General features: G+C 39.7%; 2 protein-coding genes across 2 annotated transcripts; one reads left to right on the top strand and one right to left on the bottom strand.

Annotated features, from left to right (window-relative positions):
* Nucleotides 1-2286: 2286 nt before the first annotated feature.
* LOC108670886 lies at nt 2287-13391 on the top strand. The gene is made up of 13 exons (XM_018158376.2): nt 2287-2399; nt 2639-2729; nt 4037-4212; nt 4747-4879; nt 6262-6424; nt 6731-6836; nt 7305-7491; nt 7613-7791; nt 8336-8483; nt 8739-8916; nt 11067-11232; nt 11847-11984; nt 12293-13391. The coding sequence occupies exons 1-13, from the start codon at nt 2351-2353 to the stop codon at nt 13261-13263; spliced, it is 2685 nt and encodes an 894-aa protein (XP_018013865.1). The 5' UTR covers nt 2287-2350; the 3' UTR covers nt 13264-13391.
* Nucleotides 13392-14264: 873 nt separating this feature from the next.
* LOC108670885 lies at nt 14265-23630 on the bottom strand. The gene is made up of 4 exons (XM_018158375.2): nt 22993-23630; nt 20798-20886; nt 15093-18637; nt 14265-14284 (listed from the first exon to the last, which is right to left on the bottom strand). The coding sequence occupies exons 3-4, from the start codon at nt 18616-18618 to the stop codon at nt 14265-14267; spliced, it is 3546 nt and encodes a 1181-aa protein (XP_018013864.2). The 5' UTR covers nt 18619-18637; nt 20798-20886; nt 22993-23630.
* Between the last annotated feature and the right edge of the window lie 2213 nt (nt 23631-25843).

Raw genomic sequence — 25843 nt, 5'->3', positions numbered from 1 at the left:
TAGTCAAGTAAGTGCATATGATTGACTTTAACGCAAGTAAGAGCCCCAATCGGTAGAGCCCCAATCAGTGCCGTGTTGACAGTGGCACTAATATGGTCGTCTAATTAATTTCAGAATAAAACGAAGCGTACCTGCTCAATAATCGTATTGTTTACATTTGCGAAAGTTAGACACACGAACATTATTCAATTGCAAAAATCCTGGGTACCTAAACGAGTACATACTATCCCAATTTCTTTTCATATTAATGCATGTATTACAGCATGGTGTGGAAAATCATAAACATACGCGAATTAAAAAAAAATCACGCCCGCTTAACATATATCTGAGCAAAATATTACTGTCGGTAAGCAAGCACTACAAGGCTTAAGTTCTACACCAACCAAGAGATCGGGATAATATCAGGGCATTTCATGGCGTATGCCTTTGCACTGATCAAGACGCTGCTAATTTTAATAGACTTCAACTTATCTCCTCTATGCAATAATAACATAATCATGTTTACCCAAATAAACAATATACTATCGTATGAACTTTTATCCTAAAGCTTCCGAGGCTATTTGACACCTGCGAACTCACTGAGGATGAAGAGACGACAGAGCATAACGATCCAAGAAATTGACATAAGGCGATATGAATTATTAAATTAATTGACTTACGGCGATATAACTTTCAAAACTTGATAGTAAAAACGTCTACTGCACTGGACGTCCACTGCATTACACAGGGCCTTGTTTTAGAGGCATATGTGCAGGTTTATAATAAACACAGTAGAATTTGCAAGACTGTCGCGATTGCTTTCAATTACTTATAGATGACTATTCAGCATATTAATTACCATTTATGTATAATTATGACTATTTATAGAATATTATCATATCCATAGACGAGGAAAATGTCAGGATCTCTCAAGAGCCGCTGAGAGTGGGTGGGAGAGCGGCATCTGCGTTGCTCTTCTGTTTATAAGAGGTCTTACAGTAAACAAGTTCTGATGTCTCTGTTTATAAGAGGTCTTACAGTAAAAAACTTTTTATGTCTCTGTTTATAAGAGGTCTTACGGTAAACAACTTCAGATGTCTCTGTTTATAAGAGGTCTTACAGTAAACAACTTCTGATGTCTCTTTTTATAAGAGGTCTTACAGTAAACAACTGATGTCTCTGTTTATAAGAGGTCTTACAGTAAACAAGTTCTGATGTGTCTATTTATAAGAGGTCTTACAGTAAACAACTACAACTTCTGATGTCTCTGTTTATAAGAGGTCTTACAGTAAATAACTTATGATGTCTCTGTTTAAAAGAGGTCTTACAGTAAACAACTTCAGATGTCTCTGTTTAAAAGAGGTCTTACAGTAAACAACTTCTGATGTCTCTGTTTATAAGGTCTTACAGTAAACAACTTCTGATGTCTCTCTTTATATGAGGTCTTACAGTAAAAAAACTTTTTATGTCTCTGTTTATAAGAGGTCTTACGGTAAACAATTTTTGATGTCTCTGTTTATATGAGGTCTTACAGTAAACAACTTCTGATGTCTCTGTTTATAAGAGGTTTTACAGTAAACAACTTTTAACGGTTTCATCTCTAGACTATTTTTCAGTTCACTCAATAAAGTAATAATGCTGGAGAGAGTGGAGGCACTTGAGTAATTGCAACTTGTTAAGATGAGTCAGAGTCAAATTTGATGTTATTTTCATGCTGGGGAAACTCATGTAGTCTTGTATTCAAAGCTGAAAATTATATTTCTGAAGATGGACAGATGCCTAATTCATTATTCAAGCGATAATATTTTTTATACATAGCTTGAGATGATCCGTAATTTGCATATGTTCTGAGCGAGTTGCGTGGAGTCATGTTCAGCTAACTAGCAGATCACTATATTTATCTAAAAATTCGCTATTTTTTCCAACAAATTAGTTACCCTTCCAAACTGATTAACGTGTTTCCCTTTGCACCAAAATATCCTATCACTTTATTCAGACAAACAGCATAATACCTACTAACAAACAAACGCGTTACTTAATACAGCCAGGTATCTGTTACTTAGTCTAACTAAATAGCATCTTAGCCTACTTAACTTACTTGTCACACTATCTGAAACTAAAATGATTATATAGATAAATAGCTTATCTGTGTAATTGCATTCCTTGCTAAAGTAAGTACTCAGTCATCTAATAACTGTTTCTGAGTGCCTTATTCGGATAATAAGCGTTTCCATCTACCTTAATAAGCGTGATCTATCGTAATAAAATAATAATTCATACTAATTTATTCCCCAATTTTCCATATAAATCATCATCAAGTATCAGAATATCATTGAAGCCTGCAGTGTAGAACAAAAGATCTCCTCCGACGATGTTGCTGACGTGGACGCTGGCCGCGTGCCTGGTCTGCTCCGCGCGCGGTGAGCTTTTCTTTGCAGTTACCCTGCGGCCGCTCGTTTTCTATGCAGTTTTCTTTACGGTTAAGAATGTATATATATTCATAATTAATCATTCTTATGTCTATTGTTTGACTAGCCAAGTTGTGTGTCCCTCTGGATGTCCCCTTCACACTAAGCGCCATATCGATCCTCTAGGGGAACTCCGGTATTCAAACTTCATCAATACTAAAACAATAACCTATATATTTTCACATTCGCAGGACTCCTTACCCCACCAAACGCCCCGGATTTGTTCACCGAGCTTCCCCCGTACGTCCACGAGGGGGGAGTCTTGTGTAATGAGGAGAACGGGTGAGCTACAATCTCGAAAAACTTCTCTCATTGCTCCGTGGGGTAGTAATGGACGGGAAAAATTATCTACCGGTTATACATGTATATTATTTACAGTTTATTGATATCTACCGTTTATTACCGGGAAATATGGACCGTTTAAGGTGCTTTAGACGAAAAAATATAATAACATGCAAGTATCATCTTGAAAGCTTATCGGCGAAGAACGGAAATATAGAGCCACCCAAGTAGCTTCCTTTATACTTTAACAATAATAAATGTGGACACATCATAGAGGCAAAATTTCCTTTAGATCTGATGGAAAAATCTAATTCAGCCTATAAATTTACATCATCCCGTTTAAAAATAAGAAGTTTAATGTAATGTCGTGCGAGCTGCCTAGATTGTAAAGCGTCAGACTAGAATCATGATAATATCGAGTAATGACATGTTTATTAAAACTATTTTAGTTACAGGACGGGACAGAAATCACTTCTGAGTTACTTCTGGAATTACTTCTGATTGCTATTCAGTTACCTTTGAGTTACCCCTGGAGTGACTTATGATTGCCATTCAGTTATTTTTGATTGCATTTACTTCTGATCGCCCTTCAGCAATCAGAAGGTTGCTGATTGGCAAGTAGATTGTAGGTACAGAGTGGATGTTTACACGGAGCCTCCATTATGCTGCATCCCAGATTGTAGCCTGGGATCAGGTGACATCTTCTCTCGAGATCAGAGCATCTGTTCTGACAATATTAGATAACTAGAGTGCGAGTATTAGATTTGTAGATATTCACTTTAGCAGAATATAGTGTAAGATAAGAATCTTGAAGGAAAACGGGGTTACTAATTATTGAGAGAAAATACTGTGGGTTACTAGCCGTTGTTATGCTACTTCAATTCACCATTACCAGTCGTGTTGATTTTTTTTATTCCTCCTACATTTACAGCCATTTTTTTATTAATTTTATGTGAAGAAGGCGTTTTCAAATCTTCAACGTTATTTTAACTATATCATTATTTTAATACGTATAGTACTCAATATTTTCATAGCACGGCTATAAAAGCTTTTCTACAAAACCAGTTTCCTCCAGAAATTCATGCTTTTTAAACAAATTATTGGGTAGATTGAGGTATGAAACATGTATATTGGAGCTAAATTAGAGCCAGGTCTCAGTTGAGAAAAATATATTCGACAATTCTAGTGAAATTAATAATAAAAATCAGGCTTACCTTTTAATATGGAGAAATCACGTGCACCATATCAGTATATTTTGACTGAGCACCTAATTAACAGCAACAATAACACCGTCTCCCCTGAAACAGATGCCTCACCCTCTCGAACGCGACAAGCGTCGCCGGAGACGACAGCCTCGGCCGCTACGTCGCGGTGACGAGGGTCTACGTCACGACGAGCGGCGCCCGCTTCGTCACCGCAGCCAAGCTCTACGATGACTCCAACCTGACGGTGTTCGAGACGACGTTCCCCAACGGCATCGAGGGTGCGTGAGTTACAAGCGAGAAACACCTTCTAGAAATAGAAACGCTGCCAAATGTAACAATAGTTCTAAATAAAATTGAAGCTAACGATGAGTGGCGATGTGGCAACTTGACGCTTCGAATCACCGACATGTGGAATAGCCTCCCTTATTACATCTTTGACGCTCCGAATATGAACGAGTTCAAGAACAGACTAAATAAAGCCATGGAAAAACATGTGTTCAGACTTGAAATGTCTACCACCATATCGAACCCGGTAGAAGTCTAGTATCTATTTCAAACTAGCGTCAGTTATGAAGATCCGGTCGAAGGACCTATATCCAGATCTCCTATGAACAAGTCAAGAAAAGTACAAGAATCGGCGACAGGCCACATCAGGCCACATCAGGCCTACTCTTCAGCGCCGGCATCACTATAATATAATATGATAAGTGGAATAGTCTGAAATAGTCTGAGGACTCCGCCAGACCAGCATGCTCAATGCCTTTGTTACGATCTAAGGTGGCAAGGGTCGTGAAAATCCATCCTTCCGACAGGGTGCGGCGTGGGCGACAGTTCGACGCTGTGCAGCGGGTACCCGGTGTTCGATCTCACCTCCTCCGAGAACTCCTTCCGCTTCGTCACCCCCGCTGGCAACATGCTGGGCTGGGGGCTGTACTCCCAGGGCAGGTGGGTGATCGTGAAGTTGATCACCCAATACGGATGTACTTGGTGATCGTGTGAGTTGTTTACCCAATACTTAGGGGTTCTACAGGTTACACCCAAAATGAGTATGTATAGTATATAGTATATACAGTTGTGCACTCACGCAGCTTGAAAGCTGTACACCCAAGGCAGGTATAAGCATGTCGGTTGAATACAAATGCGTGTGTTTCATCGTCGCGGAATAAACTCAAGGGTACATCGTCTTAAGGTCTGTATACTCTAAGCTGGTGAGTTAATACGAGGACGCGTTATGTGTATGCAGGTTCAGTATGCTTGTTGAAGTGCCAAACTTGAACATCCAGAAAAGAAGATATTTAAATTAATCAATAAACCCAACGGATAAGGAGCGCGTATGTCAAGAAATTTTATAAATCATACAAACTTGAAGAAAAAACAATACTCAGTGACGGAGTTGGTCCGAGAAGAGAAAGCAGAATGAAACGCTAATGTCAAGATTAATGTCGTCACACTATAATAATTAATCTACACCAAATCTTGTATGAGCATACGACTATACGTGACTATACAAGTATGATGATCGGAAATACGTATATAGCAGACATGACCGAAGACACTTGGCCCCGTTATTAACGTAGAAATACTTAAAAAATAACCATTTATTGACGTTATAGCTAACTTAAGACTATTACGTTTGAAACATCTTTAGCTCTATTACCATAATTTGTCATTAAAGTGCTGGGTCGCCACTCATTTAAGGAAGAATCATATAAAATTTCATGTTGAATAATTTAAAAATATGTTTTTTTTTGTAGCGTTTCAGTTTAGCATAGTTTATCATAATTACTTGTACTTAATGTGTTCTGAACTAACTGCTGTCAACCTCCCCAGCTTCTTGAAGAACTCCGACATGTTCCTCCCGTAACTCGTGAATAGTAATTAAAGGCAGTTCACCTGCCAGTCTCCGGCAATCATTCACTACGAGGCTCAAATATCACAACCCAGTTCAAGTTACCTCTTTTGCCCTTGCCTTCCATTATAATAATAATAGCGGTTTCAGCGTTTAGTAGGCCGTACGCCTGTCGACGATTCTAAACATTGCAGAACATCCACAGCTTGTTGCCGGCTTGAATACGCAACTCACTGTTTCAAATTTATTTGCTTAACCGCCCGGCCTCCTTGCCGATTCTGACCAGAAACTGGCGCACAGAGCTGAGTCGAACCCGCACCTCTCTGCTTCAATCTTGGTACTCTGAATTTAACCACTGGGTCACCTTGCATAGATACCACAACCCAGTTCAAGTCGCCTCTTTTACTTATGCGTTTTATTGTCTGACACTTCCCCTATTGTAGAGTACCGAACTAACGTACTCTGCCTCCCTCCCCAGCTTCTGGGAGAACTCTGACAGGTTCAGGTGGGGAGAGCACGCAGGCATTGCAGGGTTCATCGTGGGGCCGTCTTACAACCTGTTGGTGTCCCCCCTGGAGCACCCCATGGGGGTGAGCAGCTGGCTGGAGGTCAAAAACAACACGGCCGCCCTGCACTACGGGGTGCGTATTGCGAATTGCTGTTGATAAATTTCATTATAGAAAAAATGCAAAAGTCGTTGATAAAATGAACAAAACCTACGCTGTGCAATTTATGTGCTAACAGATTAGTTCTAATATGTGGATGTTGTTGCGCTCTGCGGACTAAGGACACCTCAACCATGAATCTAAATGCGCTTAGATAACTTAATATTGTTTGAAAGGAAATTTCATAACTGGAGCAGATCTTTGATAAAAGTATTTAAAGAGCATAAAAATCTCTCAATAAATGGTTCGTGGAAGCAGGTAATGACTTGTTGCTCGTCACAGGTGCAGGGCAGGGCGGACTCCATCCCTGCAGGTTATCGCGTCAGCGTGATCGCCGTGACGGGCGTGAAGGAGACTGAGGACCCTTCCTTCGTCCACACTGTTATGGGTGACTACACTAGCTGTGCGAGGGAGTTGGTTATATCGAACTTTGGATCTTAAATAAAGAAGTGTTACGAATTATATAAATATTAATACATCTACACGTAGAATAAAGGGCAGGGAGTGCCAAATTTAAATTTTACAAACTAGGAACTCTGCAAGCCTTCGGATTTATACAAATGAGGTCGATATCCGTCGGTTTTGCTTGAATGTATCTGGGTGCAACGGGATCACAACCCGCGTAATTGTGTGGAAAACATTTTGGTCAGACAGCCTCTGCCATGGCTGATATAATAGCATGAGGCAGACGAATTTGTCAGTCATCAGCGTTGTAACAATTTGTAAAAGTTATCTCTCTCGCCTCAATCTTGGATCCAACAGGGAAGAAAACTACCCCTGCACAAGTTTTGTAAAGGTCTTTATTTTCCCAACAATTCTCCTACGCCCATTTGAAACCTTCTACTGTTTATTTCAGAATGGGGTCGTTATGTCCAACAAAAATTCGGAATAGCAAATAGATCGGACGACTTCACCACTCAATACTTGGGTTACTGGACCGACAATGGCGCCTACTACTACTACAACTCAGACGACTACAGTGACTACCAGATGTTGCTGCTGGGGTTGTCTGACTATGCCACGGCGCAGGATATTCCCATCAGGTAGATTGGTGTTATTATATTTCATGCCACCGGCATGACAAACTGAACAAGACACTTCACCTTTAATAGAGGTGGTCATGGTGTCAAGTGGCGTACCGTTAATTAAGTACTTAACATTCAGGTACCTGCAACTTGACTCGTGGTGGTACTACAAAGGACTGGGAGACGGAGTCAAGAATTGGACCGCCAGAGCAGATATTTTTCCGGACGGTATTGAGAGCCTCAAGGGGACGGGTTGGCCCATCCTCGCCCACAACAGATACTTCGCCAGTGACACCGATTATGCCGATCAGAACGGAGGTGAGTTTTATCGAAAATACTTTAAGATCCTCCCGGGTAACTTACCCTGAGTGTTTAGGGACACACACATGCTGAAAGCACCACCTCTCCGACAGCAACTAAGTGCCGTCCACCAGCAACACCGAGACATTAACTGAGCTTCCCGGGGCTCCATCACAGCGCCGTCGTCACTGCACTGCAGTGACCAGTAAATGTGATGTCTTACATGCGTCGTCGGCATGAGGAAGTGCAAAGAATCTTGCCGGCAGAACTCGGCAACACAAATGAGACCCGCAGTCAACAATGCAAAGTGCTTGAGAAACATGCCAATTGAAGAAAAATTTATATCGGGTTTCAAATAAGCCGAGACTCCCAATTCAGAAGACATCCATATGGGAGATGGTTGAAAAGGGTTGGCAAACTCTGAAGACTGGAATAATGTTGTAATTTAATATCATATTTGGTTGTCTGTAATTGACGATAGTGTGATGTTTCTAGATATCCCATGTTCAAATTTTAATACACGTTTCACAGAAAAAGGGATTTCAACTTTCTTTTAATCCAGGCCAGTATCCATTCTTCATTGACGGGAGTACCCAGAAAGCCGTGCCTCTTGACCAGAGCTTCTGGGACGGTCTGTTCGAAGAAGCTCTTCAGTGGGGGCTATCGACCTACGAGCAGGACTGGCTGGACCAGGAGTACGACGGAGTGAGGTATGATGCCAGGTTCCGTGAGTATTTAAGAAAAACTATACTCGATAGCGATCGTTACGTGATGGAAACGATAGTCTGACGGTAGTGTCGTTACACCGACCCGCAACGGCCAACCTTAATATTAAGAGTTAAAGTTATTTATGAATATATATCATATATATATATGTGGCGTAAGAAAAATAATCAAACACTACAGTTATTTCTGCAAGCGTTATACAATCTTCATGATATAATATGTCTATCCTTATCGTTCAGCGTACTGCACACCAACGTCACCCTAGCAGACGACTGGCTGCACAACATGGCAGTGTCTGCGCGGCAGCACGGCATTCCTGTGCAGTACTGCATGAGTCTCCCCAGAGAAGCCCTGCATGGCGCTTCAGAGTCATCAGTCACGCAGATCAGAGTCAGCGACGACTATCACTTAGCCTTCGTGAGTTAAAAGAATCTAAATTTGTTTCTAAGTATAGACAATATTTATCACATACGCTGTAACATAGCCGTTGCATGGTTCCGCCCACTAAGAAATGTGTGGCGTCACACTCTCATTAGACGTAAGTTGACATATGTCACTTATCGACCCAAGCAAGCTTAACTTGCCTTGACTGCCATAAGGTGCTTATACACGGGGCGGTTCGTTGCTTCTACTAGGCGATGCAACTAAAATTTGTGATGCTTGACGTGTTCAGAGGCAACTAGCTGGTTCATTGCACGCAGAGCAACTCGAGTTGTTTTGAAGCAGTCTATTGCACTCAGTAGCTGCCCGGGTGTCATACTGAGCATAGCTGCGTCGCTCTCTCTCTCTTGCCCACTGTAGCGCACACTGCTGTCCAGCTCTCGCATGCCTCCACCGTGCACACCCTTACTCGACAACTCTCAACGTCGCTCTGACGCGAACCTATACTCTCTGCGACTGCAAGCGCAGTCGAGGTGTACCGAAAACCTATACTCGTGTATAGGCTCTCAGCCTGCAAAACTGTAGTAGACACAACTAATCGCCCAGTGTATAAGCACCTATAAATAATAAAATTTAATATGCAATACACGAGGTACAAGAACGTAATTTTTCTAATTCTGTATCGAGTTTGAGTGATCAGTCATTCATTTACAATGGTTCGGCCACGGGTGGAAAAAGTGCAATATACATTTTTCACTTAAAATAAATCATTATCCTCTCATTTTCAATTCGCTTCCATAATTTTTCACGAATTACAGGTTTAAAAGACAGGGTCCGCTATATTTATGGCAACGCATGTTTTTTGTTATTTCGCAATGAAACAAACAGGTGCATTGTTTTTTATTGGATGAGCTAGTAGCCAAGAATTACCTAAACAATTCTCAGACATATTTATTCAATATGACCACCCTTATTTTTACTGACGGCCTCCAATCTACGCGGGAAAGCTTCACAGGAGACACGCAGTATTTCATGTGGGATCAAGTCCCATTCTCGTGTCAATTTAGACTTCAAACTATCCAAAGAATCATGAGGTGTTCTGCAGACCCTACTCTCTAAAATAGCCCACACAGAAAAGTCGAGAGAATTCAAATCAGGGCTTCTTGAGGGCTATTCATTTTTGCTAATGAACGCTGGGATGTGACCCTGAATCCAGTTTTGGGTCATATTTGAGCCATGTGATGGGGCAGAGACTTGTTGAAAACTCCATGGTGAGCCGTTGAAGTGTTTACGGTCCCAAGGTAACAACACAGCTTCCAAAATGTTCGAAATGTATCGCTGACTGTTCAATTTCACTTCTGAGAGGACAAAAACGAGTGGGGACCTCCCAGTGGTGGTTACCGCGGCCCAAACCCTCGCGGACATGGGATTTTGACGTCGTGTTGCTGTTCTGGTTGCCACGGATCCATCCCGACTCCAAACTCTATAATTTTGACGGTTAACGCTTTGTTCAATGTCAAAATTTTTCTCGTCACTGAACACCAAGTTGGGCAGCGTGCTATCCTCAATGAGATCCATAATGTGCTGGCATCTTTCGAGCCTCATTCGTTCATGACGGTCTGTTAGTTCATGCCTTGTTTGCATCTTGTAAGGGGAGGTTTTGAGGTCATCTTTGAGGACTCTACGCATTGATGTCTGACTGACTCCTGCTTCTGCAGCCAATTTTGCAGCTGAGCGACGAGGGTTTCTCCTCAACTTCTCCCTCGTATTTATGACCAATTGTTTTGTTCGGACACTTCGTTTCCTTCCTTGACCAGGTCGATTGCATGTTTCATCAGTTTCCTTGAATTTTTTTACCACCTTCCACACAGTTTCACGACGAATTTGGAGCTTTTTTCGTAATGACTGAATTACTCTCGCTCTTTTTATGAAGGGTTACAATTGCTTTTCTATCTACTGTCCCAAGTAATAGTAAATTTAGACACCTTAGACTTCCGCAATATAAAATAGATGAATTAATAGATGATATTAAGCTTCATTATAAAAGAAAAGTCTCCTAGAAACCAATTTATTTTTATATAGCAAACATCCGTTGCCATAAATATGGCGAACCCTGCATACGGATATGAGTTATAACTCAGAAATTTGTCCGTATTGACGAATACAGCATACACCTTCCTCTGCAGAACCAATGGAAGATCGGTCACACCTCCCTGTTCGCCCACGCCCTGGGGCTGAAGCCTTTCAAAGACGTCTTCTGGACCAGCAACGACAACGTCAACAACCCCTACGTCTGGTGCCAGTCTTTCAACGCCGGCTCTTCCTCGTACCTCGGTCATGTTAATGTCACAGGTGCGGGCAATTATTAAACCTTCTTACCTGTATGTCTTTACCTTATAGCCGAAGAGATGCAACATTTCAATTTAGTTCACATTTAATATGTAATAAAATTAAAAGAGCAAAGAAGTACGAAATATCTAGTTACAGACTCAAGTCTGATGGCTGAAGTAATTAAAATATGATAAGTCAAGTAACAAAAAAGGAAATTACATTATCAACTAGAGATTTTGGATAACTTTAGTTCCTTCGATCCAACGCTTTGGAGTCAACCTCCCGCTTTCATGTTTACTTGCACCTCTCTCAACAAGTTTATTTCTCTCGGCGTGGAAAAGTATTTTTTGATGCAATCGGATCTCAACTATCCGGCCATCATTCTAATTTCGACCAGGATTCATACAACTTATTGCGGGTTTCGATCTCCCAACTCACTGAGCCAATCTTGAACTTAATCCATATTGAGCTTACTTGGTAGTCGAGTTTTCAGCACAATCTCTGGCAGCGTAAACAATAATATCGTCAACACAAAGACTTATTTGCTATTTCGTGCCTCTTCTAGAACTATGATAATACAATTCCTGCCCGTAATGTTGAGATGAGACCCAGTCTCTCTTCTGCCTGTGGTTCAGAACAAGGAAAGCCGTGCCTGTACTGGGATACTGTCGACTACAAGTTCAGGTATCCGGGAGACTCGCTGTACGAAAACTTCTGCCGCAACCCTGGACAGATGCACGACAGAGCCTTCTGCTTCACAGACGCATTTCTGGGTGAGTAGAAAATTCTGGTGAACCCTTCTGTTTACCTAAGACTTTTTAAGAGAAAATACATCATTATTTCCGTAAAGTATGATCTTGAATTTTTAATACTAAAAGTGATGTCCTTTGAAACGTAGTTGGATATGTACATGATTCGGCTGTGTTATCCATTGAGCATTCGATTGTTTTCTGTGCTTCTTTCCAGAATTTTACTTAACACCAAAGTTTAAAAAATGTGACTGTTCCAAAAATGTCAATACGATTGCAGAAATTTAAGGGTTCGATGGATTACCTTCATCTTCTGTTGATTTATTCTTCAGATGTGCCTGAGGACTTGTGGCAGTGGGAGTATTGCTCCATCCCGACTTGCGATCAAGACTGCTACGTCCATGAAGGGTACAGCTACATTGGGAATCAGAGCATGACAGAACATGGCTACTCGTGCGTCGACTGGAATGGCTTCTTCGGGCAACAAGGGGCCTATTGTCGTAACCCCGAAGGAACTGAAGACCGCCCTTGGTGCTTTGTAAATGCAGATTTCTCTGCGATGGATTTCTGTGATAACAAATGTCTAGAAGCAATCGAGTACAACCCCGCTCTACAATCCGCTGTGTCCACCTTGAGCGCCGGACCGGTGGGTTTCGGTGACAAAATGGAAAATATCAACAGAGATCTCGTGTTGAAGTCGTGTCGTCCCGATGGTAAACTCCTGCAGCCCGACAAGCCCTTGACAGCCATTGACGATTTCTTTATGCGTGATGATTCACAAGGTTACATTTGGACTACAGAAACGACTATCGGGTCCGAGCATACGTTCGGTTTAATATTCATCGCTGAAGTTGGTGATCGACAAAGTTGGACCCCCAGACAACTAAACCTTGAAAAATCTATGTCCAAGGATTACCTTTCATGGACACACTATCCCTACGAAGAGAACTACATCGAACACCGTGCCGATGATGCTATCACCATTTTGGCTTTTGACAAATTTATGGACTTCAAAATCATTGCGACGTCTCCCCTTTTCGACGTCGGGTTATCCAGATACGCGATCCTCGGCGAAGTTGACAAGTGGGGACACGTTACGAGGAGCCGAATAACAGGGATCTTCCTCGACGAAATCTCCTTCCAGATCGAGATTGAGGGTTCAGCTGGAGAAGTTGTTTATGTTTACATCTACGCCGGTCGCACCAGCGGCTACGTCATCAGGGTGGCTAAGTGCTCCTTCACATCCACGCTTCTGCGTGGCACCATAGACGCAACAACTGGACTGTGCAGTGAACACGCATAAATAAAACATTCAGTAACTAACAATATGCAACCATTTATGGGATTCCAATTCAATTTAGTAGACAATTGCAAGGTACACACATCGTGACAAAATTTCTGTAATAAACATGTAATAAGCTGCTAATATTTGACAGACTATTTAATCAATCCCCTGGATGTGAAAAACAAGGCAGAAAGAGTAACCACATTCGTTAAAAAAGAATCTGTAAAATGGGAATGCTAAAAATTAAGTGAGCAATGTCGACAACTAACAAAGCTATATTTTATTGTCCATTCCGCAAATGGTAATTTCAAAGAAATAATCGAAGTTTCGTTGAATAAACTGATGGTAATCTTCACAAACATATATGTTCAAAACCGATTGCAAGATTAATCAAGTTGTATGCATTCGAAAACGGTTAATTGGACCAACCAGTTATTTGGATGAAATTCCATCGAACCTGGACAAATCTCATTGGCTTAATAAAACATCTTTCGTATATTCAGAATAAAGTATGTAAAATTGGACCGTAAATCGTTTGGTCGAACTGCCTGTGCAGCGGATGTGTAGCGCGTTAGATTCGGCTGAGAAGATCCGGCGCATCTTGAAATTTATTCTAGTGCCTTAACACTCAAAAAACATCTTCCGCACTCTACCTAACCACAGTCAACACTGCCAATCACCTATCAAAATCTCTTCTTAATCAAACACCCGACAAACTAACCTAACCAAACCAAACCTTACCTAAATTAGAAATAAATTTGGGAGGGTTTCTTTTTGGGCACACCTCATGGGGCATGGATATAAACCTACAAATTAAATTATTATCAATAAAGCGTGTCAAGGATTACTGCGCTGAACCAATGGTATTTAGCAAGTCACGTCTAAATCACCGAGTTACACACACAGCAGGTATATTAGGGCAGGAGGAATATAGGAGGCGTGACGCGAAGCACTCCTTCTTATTTATTCTTATATGAGCACTGGAAACTGGTCCATGAAGCCCCTCACCTATATATGGTTTATTTAGTGCCTAGCAGTTCTGATAATCAGAAACATAGAGAAAAAAAAACAGGAAAACTCGCAGCCCAAACCCAGTAACGACAACCCTACGCCTTTTCAACGTAGTCCGTTCCGGACGCAGTGAATACCAGAGAGCTCAGGTTGTGGACGAATCCGTCCTCGCTTATCATACTTTTTAGCGCATTTTCTCATTTGTGGAAAAAATGCACTATTGTGCTCGCCTTGGGGCCTTGTCCGTCTGTATGTCCGTCCGTGACCTCAAGTGTTCGTCGACGAGAAAATGCGCTCTCTGTCACTCACCGCAGTGAGTACTAAGTTATATTTTTTTATATATTCGTGTTCGTGTACTCAATTTGTGAAGCTATTCGTTTCTCATTACGCCATTGCTAATCCTATTCAAAGGACCACTAATTCCTTCATCAAAGCAAAATAAACTTCCTTAGTTTCGAAATAATAATTTCAAAATTTCAAGTTTACTGCCTGCACATCGTCGACAGCGCACCCATGTCACAGTCTCCCGATTTGTCTATCTAAAATTTAACGAACGGAATAAACTTCATTTTTCCGATGAACAGACTAAACTCTATTTAGGAATAGAGTAATAAATGTGCATATTAACATCCACAAAATATACAGCGATGGACTGCAGTTTAGTTTCAGGCCCCGCCTGAGAATATTGCTAGCATTTTCTAGGTTGACCTTTCTAAATAATCATTATCATTACAAGTGAGATTCCATCAGTAGTTAAGTTATGAGGAATCAATAAATAATAAAGCTGAAATTATTTATTTTTATTAGGATTTCATTTGTAAATGAGAGCCACGCACGATCTCCACGGAATCCTATTTTGGTCTCACTGAATCCTACGGTTTCGATGTAGAACCTTTGGTTGAGCCCACTGAACATGACGGTTTCGATGTAGAACCTTTGTTTGAGCCCACTGAACATGACGGTTTCGATGTAGAACCTTTGGTTGAGCCCACTGAACCTGACGGTTTCGATGTAGAATCCTTGGTAGAGCCCACTGAACCCGACGGTTTCGATGTATTCAAAATTTCCTTCTCTACACACAGTTTCAGTCGAATTTCTGTCCATATCATCGAAATTTCCTTCTCTACACACAGTTTCAGTCGAGTTTCTGTCCATATCATCAAAATTTCCTTCTCTATACAATGTTTCAGTCGAGTTTCTGTCCATATCATCAAAATTTCCATCTCTATACACAGTTTCAGTCGAGTTTCTGTCCATATCATCAAAATTTCCTTCTCTACACACAGTTTCAGTCGAGTTTCTGTCCACATCATCAAAATTTCCTTCGCTATACACATTTTCAGTCGAGTTTCCTTCCATATCATCAAAATTTCCTTCTCTATACACAGTCTCAGTCGAGTTTCTGTCCATATCATAAAAATTTCCTTCTCTACACACAGTTTCATGGGAGTATCCATCAATGTCAAAATCATCAAAATTTGCGCCAGGCGTCACAGTTTTATCTAACCTTATACCAGCAAGCCCACCCTTAACTTTTCTGAAGTTTTTCAAGCTCGAAAGATTTTTCTTCGCAGGCGAAAATTCTTTTTCTCGAGAGCCACCATTTGTAGAATTTTCTAATGTTTGAGCCATTGTTCCAGTAGATAGTACAGTTTGTGTTTCCAGTCTGCCACCAGGAATAGATGAGGATGTTTCTGTGGAACTGGAATCAATGTTCTTTTTACTTGAGGAAGAATCAGGATTTCTCTTGGTGGAACAGGGAACAATTTTGTCCCTAGATGACCTGGAACTAAAGCTTGTACTGGGCACATCTGGACTGGACACAGACGAGGCAGACACCTTGGCAGAGGCATAGGGTCTCTCTGATGAGGCATTTGTTGAGGTTCTATTGGCACCTGCAGTGGATTTACCGGCATTTACAATTCTAAAGTCCCGTAATCCTTTAGATTTCTTCAGATTGTTTCCATCTTGCACTAAATCGTGACCATTAGAAATATATTCGGCTGGTTCCGGTATGTTGCAACTGATCTCAGCTGACTCTGGTGTTTTGCCCGTAACTTCTGAAGAATTTGGTAATTCAGCAACAACTTTTACCAAATCTGGTCCTTTGAGAATAACATCAGCTGACTTATGTCCTGAGACAATATTTCTATCGAGTCCAATGTCTTCAGATTCAGGTGATTCAGGCCTGCTGTTAACCGCTTCATATGGCGCGCATTCTCTCTCAACAACTTCAGCCAAGTTGGGTTCGTTCTCAACCGTTTCAGTCAAGTCGGATTCTTTGCCAACAACTGTAGTCATGTCAGGTTCTGAGTTTTCAATACTTTCTGCTGTTCCAGATTGAGTTGCGAATTCATTTGTAGATTCCTGATCTTCGGCAACAACTTGTGACGAGTCGCACTCTCTTGCAACCAATTCTTTTGACTCGGGTGACTGAGCTACAACGGTTCCCTTGCTATTATAATTAATATCTTTTGCCGACTCCTTTGAGTTTGATATTATACCTTCATGATCAATCACTTCGTTAACAACTTGTTTGTTCGTTTGCTGAGAGGTTTTAATGTCTTCCGCGACCACAATGACACCTCGCAGTTTTTGCAACTCCCCAACCTCTGGAGGCGGAGGATCTTTCTGAGAAATATTCCGTACCATCGCAGTATAGAGACGAGGGTTGAGGGAGTGACTCTTCAAACCTGAGGACACATAGAAAATTTCAACACTTTTACGAAGTGGAAACGAGCATGAAGAGGTATAAAGGTGTGGACGTCGTTCAAAATTGGTATTATTTCGTTCCTGTCTTGAGAAAGCCGTGGAAAAAGTTCGTTTTCCAGAGTGTGTCGTCTTGATTTTTGAACTCCAGGTATACTCCGGAGCATGGTTATTCTGGTTTGTAATTGTTCCAAAGCTGTTGAGAGGTTCACCAATAATATCAAAAAGTTTATCGTTTGAGTCCTGATACTCCCCATTACCACTCGCGGGAGTGGCGGCTCCAATACACAAGTTAAAGATGTTAAGCGCCAACTCCTCCAGAGGTCCCCCCATACCAAGACCAGCCTGAGAGCACCGCTGCTGAAGGTCTCTTATAACTGCCGGACTCAGGCCCCCACTCCTGGAAGCGACGTCGTGGAGCTCCAATGACCGACTTATAAGCTTGTCCAATAGAGGGTTAAAGACACCTCCACTACAGTCCTTGTTGAGAGTGCGAACAATTTTCTTTATGAGAGCAAAATTGTTTTGTAGGAACGAAAGACTCTCAGATTTTTCCTTTAGTTTAGAGAGGAAAAGTGTGAGAGATGGCATGGAAGGTGTCACGTTTAGTTCAAGAATCGTCTTCTTGAGGTTCTTGATACGAAAAGAACTAACAACTTCATGAGGTTCCCTACAATGTTTGCTTGACATCTGCGTTCTGGAAACCATGCTCTTGATGGTTTTGTCAGCTGGACTTATGAAGTCTCCGCTACATAACTTCGGTTTGATGGTCCGCCTGGTCTTGTTCTTCTGATTTTCATGATCAGCGTCAGGGCAGTCATTCTCATCTATTTGTGGTGCGATAAATTCACTAAATTCTGAAGGCTCAAATCCGAGGAAGCTTTCTTTAACATTTTCTTCGAAGAGCCAGCTATAGTCAACACCTTCCTGCTTGGTCGTAATATTCAAACAAAAGCCTTGCTCTAAAGCATCAGCAAAGAAATGTTCATCTGCAACATCCACTTCGCTCACCTCTTCTTTGATATCAAGTTTGACACGAGCAAGACGACACTCCAGTAACTCAGGATCTGAACTCACAGTCTCCTGTTTTATGGCACACAGAGGCACTGGTAACATGTCGGCCGCATCAATAGGCTCTTTTTTGACCGTCACAACAGGTGATTCACCAACGCTTTCGGGAGTGAGATTCTCTGATGTCCTTGCCTCCACATTGGTCTTCATACAAGTAGTATTTATTCCTGTAGATGCATGCAAAGGAACTGAATATTCCTGAGGAATAACAGGGTGGTTTTCTTTGTTGGACAAGCCACTGCTTCCTGGGCTCCCAGGAAATATGGAAGAACTTTTCTTGGCTGAAGAAACGGTTTTTAAGAGACCAGTTTTAATGCATTTAGGTCCAGTTTTTGAAACTTTATTCACCACAGACTTCAAAGTAGCGGCTGTGGTGACAACTTGGGTCTCCTGTGTGTCAAGGCGTGCACATTTTCTAGGAGAAGAGCCACCTAAGTATGAGTTTTCATCTCCTAAAGTTCTCCTTTTCCTCATTGCAGTTGGCGGCTCCAGCCCACAACCAATGGACTCCATGTCTTCCGGTGTCAGTCTTCGCAAAACAACACTTGGGGGACGTTGGAGCTTGGGGTCTCCATCACACATGGCGGCAGAATTAGATCATCTGAAAAACAATAGCATTTATTACACTCTAAAAAAATTATGGAAATATTATTGATGGAAATTATTTTTAGATAGAATAAATAAATTATTATTTATTTTTTCTAAATAGTACTAACACACTTTCTGCATGGAACACTCATATGCCCTGGTGCCTGGTCAACTTCTATAAGAATGAACCATACAAGAGAAAAAATGCACTACTATTTGGACAAAGTCTTACTGATTTATTTGAGTGTAGACTTCACCAAGTGGCAATATGCCAGGGCCTATACTTTCAAAAAAAGTTAAGAGATCATTCATCAGCCAATCATTGACGGCCTTTCAAGCAAAATCTACCAATCATAGACAAGAAAATAGAGCGTAAGTACTTACGTTCACTTAATCATAGACAAGAAATAATAGTGCGTAAGTACTTACGTTCACTTAATCATAGACAAGAAAATAGCGCGTAAGTACTTACGTTTACTTAATCATAGACAAGAAAATAGAGCGTAAGAACTTACGTTCACGTAGCGAGTTTTGAAAGTATGGCCCCAGGTACTATAGGTACATGTATATATTTACAATGCAGTGATGAAATACCGAAGTATTGCTGCTTTGTGATGTAGGTAATACACCTAAAAAATAATACTGTTACCATGTTAGAAAACTTAAAATTTCCACTGAGATTAAAATTATTGACCTTTAGGCTTCCTGTACTATAAATACTCAATTTTTACACTAAAAAATGTTTATCAATTTCATATTGTAAATTGACAAAGTCAAATATGAAAATACCTAAAAACAAATAGTTTTGTTGTCGATTTCCATGGATTTTCAGTAGAATTAGAGATGACAAAGGTGGATAAAATAAATTATTTTAATCCTAACTAGAATTATTTACAAACATGATACATCATTCAATGAAGTCTGAATGGTATCAATGGTATTGAAGTCTGATCAATTGTAACAGTGAATAATTAAATATAAGCTACCACTGAAAATATGGATAAATAATCATCATTGTTCAGCATATATACCTGATATGAAGTACTTTTACTTCACCATATGTGATACTTAAAATGCATTATATTGTAGCCCCGGGGTCAATCAGCCACACAATAAACTATGCTGGTCAATAGAGGGCAAGTATATTAATTTATGTAGAAACTTGTGCCTTTCAGAACCTGCACTCTTAGTCTTTGTAGTCCATAGCAGCAACAGAGAAAATAATGTCCCATGTGTTTATGATGAATACTACTGTATATTGTACTATGTATGAAGATTAAATATTGTATATGTGCTGAAAATCATTGTCAAGATTGTAAAGCAATCCATTGAACAAAAATATGCACTTTGATACTCAATGTTATAGGCTTATCAACTAGAGCAGAAATTTTCAACAGGCTTTCAGCAGAACCATCATTCAAAACTATCTAGCAATAATTTTTTAAATAACCTCAAGGCCAAGCTTCTCTACCTGTCCCATAATTCCAGATACTTTCCGACAAATAGAGGGAAAAAATGATACTACTACTACTAAAGGAGTACTAAAGTACATACAAATGAGTAGAATGAGTGGAGGATACAGAAGTTAGAGAGCTGTCCTCTTAGCTACGCAAATCATATGTGTATGTGTGTAGAATTGCAGCAAAACACTCAATTCATTCAATTAATTCAATTAATTAATTCAAAAACCTCAATGAACATCCCTGAGGTCTTTAGTCACAGATGGCAGAAATATCAAGATACCCAACTGTCAATTGTCCACATTGCATATAACTGGTAACAAAACATAGTTACGTGTCTCTTGTTACATAATGGCCAAGCTTCTCTACCTGTCCCATAATTTCAGATACTTTCCGACGAATAGAGGAAAAAATTAGTGGAGGATACAGAAGTTACAGAGCTGTCCTCTTAGCTACGCAAATCATATGTGTATGTGTGTAGAATTGCAGCAAAACACTCAATTCATTCAATTAATTCAATTAATTAATTTAAAAACCTCAATAAACATCCCTGAGGTCTTTAGTCACAGATGGCAGAAATATCAAGATACCCAACTGTCAATTGTCCACATTGCATATAACTGGTAACAAAACATAGTTACGTGTCTCTTGTTACATAATTTGTTACAAATTTTACTTATATAGAATATGTACCCTGAACAAATATGGCTTACCTAGAAATCAGTGTTTTCTTGGCCTGTCTTCTCCTGTAGACGAGCTTGCATGTTGCTTGTTGTTGTCATAGGAGGAGCAAGAAGGCTACCTGGACAAATAAATTGCATAAGAAAACTGGAATTAAACAATCTTAAATTAGAATTTTATGCTAAGTTATATCATAAAAATCAACATTTAATTTAAATACTTCAATTAACTACCTATTTGAAAAATAACAATTATCAAAAAGGGCATTTTAGGAATTAATGTAACAGTTCTCATAGACAACTACAGGACATTTCTCATATCAGAGAAACTTCCATTCAAGAATTTTATCTTAATTATTTTTTTTTAATGAGCCAATATAATTGAATGCTTCCAGGGCTATTGGTACACACAAAGCATGATATATCAGCAAGATTATAACCATTTATACATATATTAGACCACCTCAGAAACAGGGAGATGATCCAGATATTTTTCAATCAGCAAGTTTGACTGCAAAATTCATTTCAACTATTGAAACTTGGGGCAAATGTTAAATTATTTCCAATGTTACAGAGCATTTTCCAATATCAAGTTTGATAAAATCAACTTCCTGTACTGTCATGAGGCCTGGTAAACCATCCAAAATTAAAATTGAAAAAAAATGCAACATTTCAGTTAAATTAAAAACCTTCAAGCCTCCCAGTCTTGGCAAACTGAACCAGTTTGGTTCAAATAAAAATCAATTGCTCTAGGAGTTCAAAGTAGCTAGTGACTAATAGCTGCTGCAGACTAGTGTTTTAGAGTTCAATGAGGAACATCGGATGAGATCTTATACTATTAGAGTTAACATAGATCGTGCGGACAAGAATTTTGACAATGTATCTCAACACAAATTTACAAAAAAGGTAATAGCAGAATTGGTAAATTTGCAACAAAAAAATGATGCATATTAATAAAATGTTGTTGCCAGGAGGCATCTACCCATATTTTTTACCCAACCATCTGCTCTCTATATATGAATCATTTTTGAATTAATGTTTACTTATTAATTATTGTTGAATGTATGTTTTCTTTTTGTTCTTTTCAGCCTTTGAGTTGAATTAGGTGTGATCCCTTTAATTGCAAAGATGTTTTGTGAGTGTCCCATAATTTTGCTACCTGCGAATCTGATTAATTAACTTTGTTAGTGCTTCACTTATCATCTAATGTTTATTGCAATTCATATTTAAACTGTCATTTGCTTGCAATTTATTCTTGAATGCTTTGATTTTGTGTGTTTATCTTGAAAACTTCATAACTTTTACCAATTACTTGAATGGTTTTTCTTGGTTCTAGTTTTAGCTAATCTTTGCAAATGTTTTACTGATTTCACTCCCAATATTATGTTTGTCCGTTTTGTTTTTCATATTTCTTGCTTGCTGCACGCAACCAGCTTGCTATCAATCAAGAATCTATTTTAAATATTTATTGCATCAGTTGTAACATTCAATTTCCCTTCAGGTTTAGCATTGTTATTTAGTGGACAGGTTATTGACTTTTGTATTCTTTATTTTTCAGTTCATCAATGATGGAATACATGTAACCCTGTCCATGCTCCCTTCCCCAATCCCAAATCATAACTCCTGAAATGCAGTTAAACTTCTTCACTCATTACATTGTCACTGTATTTTTACTTCAATTTAAGAGATAAGACACCAGACCTTTAACATACTAGATAGAAGGGTTGTTGCCAAACCAAAGTCAAAGTAGGTAACACGGTTACCTCACCCGCAACGTGAAACATCCACCCGGCAACAATGTGATAAATTGTGGGTGAAAATGATCATTTGACAGTTAATTTGTTAAAATTATGCACAAAATTATATCCAGTTTTCTTAGTTTTTACAGAAGAAATTATACAAAGGCCTTTACATGATTAGAAGAGGTGAAATTTAGCTAATGCATTCTCATTCACAGGCATTTATGCCTTATTCATTTGTCCAGTTTGGGCTGTGCCTTGTGAGCATAGATTTTGACACATTACTGACTGAAATTGTTGTGGTTTTGTTCATGATTTTGAATTTATGTAATAAAATAGTTAGAAATTAAGAATTAGATTTAATTGTAAAAATAAGATTTTGTTTATATTTGAACATCACCACAATGAACACAACAATAGTTAACTTGCTACCAACTTTTAGTATTTTGAGTCATTCCACCAGAACCTCTTATTAGAGTAAGTACTTACGCGTAGAAATGGTCATCCTGTACTAATTACTTTGTTTAATACACGAATTGATTTATACTGTTTACAATATAGTAGTTTTCCATGTATTAATATTTGTGTGGCTTGCAACAATCTGTTATTTATACAGGGTTCTATACAGAGACCAAAAAAAGCGTCTTTATTTTCCTCAAAGTGAACGTGAGACACTTTAAAACCTTGTGGTTCTAATGCGACATTTTTTTCCCAAATACTGAATTATGCTACCCACTCATGCACTTTTCTTAACAATTAGATACAAGGTAATTCATTCAGCAGGAATTTAGCAGCTATGAAAATGGTGAGAAAGCTCTAGTTAGAATAGATATATTTCATTCCATTCCAGGGCATAGTAGCATAGAAGAAAGTTTTTTGCTACCTTCCTGTAGTTTATTCTTGAGTCCTAGTAGTACGACCAGTAAATATCATGGGCACCAGTATTATCATTCAAGAAGATGGTGTTCTAAATCATTGGTAGAAAAGGAAATAAAGAATGAACTGATTCTAAAAAGTATATGCATTGCCAAAATGCTTGTGACCCAAGTCAAAATTGAAGCAGAAGCCAAACAATGAATTGGACAAAAACATCTATAACTCTAGCCAATTTCCCCCATTTCTTTGGCCTTTTTCCAATTTTTCAACAGACAAATCAGAAATAATATACATTTAAAAATTATTTTTTAAAGACAACACTTATAAAGAATCCAGTAACTGTTTAAATAGTTGGCCAAAGACTGACAAATATATTAAATGCAAGAATTTCAATCTAAATGTGTCGGCAAGATCTTCTGAAGGCGTAAATTTTGCTACAGAAGCGTCACCAAAGATCTTGCAATATTCATCCACTCTCTGCACAGTGGCTACCATGAAACATTTCATAAACAAGTTTATGCCCATTTTCTAGCTCTTTGTGAGGGCTATTGTATGACCTATTCAAAAAATTCCATATGCTATGCTATTAGTTAGGTGCCAGATGCAAAATAAAATTGTCCCAAATTACCCCTGGGAATGGGGTAATCTGGGACACTAGAAATAAAACTTAATTTTAAATGTTTGAAGCATGCAGAGTGTCCTCATCTATTACTAACAGTAATCTGAACTCCTCCTTTTTCTTTGTATATCATGGAGATGTAGAATAAATGACATTTTCTGTGATTTTTACTAGTTTTTCCTTTATTGATATGATGTGACCATATCCATACATTACCGTAGTTTGTATTCATGTGATATTACTGTATCCATGAACATGCCATTGAGCATTTACAATGACCTTGACACCTTGACCACTGCAAGCTTCATAGCAGCTGCCGTATAGCACTTTTCTACATCTGTAAAATCACAGGACGGCTTGTAATTTCACACCATTTAATTGGGTCAAGTGAATTCACTAGGCTATAACAAAAAAAAGATTGCAAAAACATATCAAACAGAAAGGAATATTCTAGTTACAACCATCATATTTTTTAGGGAAATAAATTATAGTTTAGTTTAATTACATTTCATATTAAGTTGCCTGGTGCACAATTGTATCTACCTATGACATTCTCTGCACAATTTTGTGATGACGGATGATGCATTAATTTTTCACTAAGGGAAATTTTTTGCTGAGCAAGATAAATAGGCTATAATAAAAATTTTTGTTGTTGATTGATTTTTTTGTTAACTGGAGGCTGGAGCCTTTGCTAATTGAGGTTCTACTGTAAAATGTAAATGCGTTGAAATGTGGGATGACTGTCACTGACACTGTCCCCTGTCAGCTACCCTAGGCCTAGACCCTACCCATCTCCTATTAGTTATTACCCTGTTTGATGGTACAATCATCACCAAGAATTCTAAGATCCTATGAATGCTACAATGGCTTATGGTTTTCGCGACCCAAAATCCCAGATTAACCCAGATTCAGTTACATTTATCTCAATAATAATCTCACTTAAGTCTTTAGAGTTTAGAATGACACTCTATGACCATGAATATGTACCTATGTATGTATGTAGTCCGTTTTGAGGTTGCATAAATGTCCCTCAACAGGGCACTTGTTGCACCTGGATTTATCAAATGAATTTCAATTGGTTACTTAATTTGAAGTATATTGTTCCAGGCAGTCTTGATCTGTGTGTAAGTTGATCAGCTTTCAGAGATTATTCAGGTGTCCAGTACTCTTGATGTATTCAACCGTAGCTTTTACAATGGCAAACTGGGTGTTCTGTGTGAAGTTTCCTCCGCCCAGCAGATCTCGCACTGTGAGGGGGCTAACCCCGTAGGGGTCCACAGCATTTTGACCATGAATATCTTTCTTTCTTTAATTGGAATTTATGGGAGCCTCTGAAGACTGGTTCAATGCGGCCCCATGTCAGAACAGTTGAAGGAACTTGCCCGAATTATGTTTTCATTAACAAGATTGGGTGTCTTGAAAAAAAAAAAACTCAAGAATTCTCAATGGCTGAAGGGCTGCAGAACGGGGCCACCAAAGTAGAGACCACACTGGGGCGGAGAGCACCACTCCAGGGCAGATAGCCCACTCCAGGGCAGAAAGTCCCACTCCAGGGCAGATAGTCCCACTCCAGGGCAGATAGCCCCATTCCAGGGCAGATAGCCCCACTCCAGGGCAGCTAGCCCCACTCCAGGGCAGATCGCCCCACTCCAGGAGTCCAGGGCAGATAGCCCCACTCCAGGGCAGATAGCCCCACTCCAGGGCAGAAAGTCCCACTCCAGGGCAGATAGCCGGATAGCCCCACTCCAGGGCAGACAGTCCCACACCAGGCCCTGGAACCTGGGGACACTAACCACTACCTGGGGACGCCAACCACTAACCTGGGGTCCGGGGACACTAGCCACT

This window comes from Hyalella azteca, unplaced genomic scaffold (assembly GCF_000764305.2).
Source record: "Hyalella azteca isolate HAZT.00-mixed unplaced genomic scaffold, Hazt_2.0.2 contig1473, whole genome shotgun sequence".
Taxonomy (NCBI): domain Eukaryota; kingdom Metazoa; phylum Arthropoda; class Malacostraca; order Amphipoda; family Hyalellidae; genus Hyalella; species Hyalella azteca.
The sequence above is the reverse complement of the archived record's forward strand: the minus strand, read 5'-3'. Positions and strand labels throughout refer to the sequence as shown.

Coding starts and splice junctions, on each gene's coding strand:
- LOC108670885 (XM_018158375.2), bottom strand. CDS start 18,618: ATGTGTGATGGAGACCCCAAGCTCCAACGTCCCCCAAGTGTTGTTTTG. Junction 14,285..15,092: donor AATAGGATTCCGTGGAGATC/GTGCGTGGCTCT, acceptor TCTGATTATCAG/AACTGCTAGGCACTAAATAA.
- LOC108670886 (XM_018158376.2), top strand. CDS start 2,351: ATGTTGCTGACGTGGACGCTGGCCGCGTGCCTGGTCTGCTCCGCGCGC. Junction 6,425..6,730: donor CGGCCGCCCTGCACTACGGG/GTGCGTATTGCG, acceptor TGCTCGTCACAG/GTGCAGGGCAGGGCGGACTC. Junction 6,837..7,304: donor CTTCGTCCACACTGTTATGG/GTGACTACACTA, acceptor TGTTTATTTCAG/AATGGGGTCGTTATGTCCAA.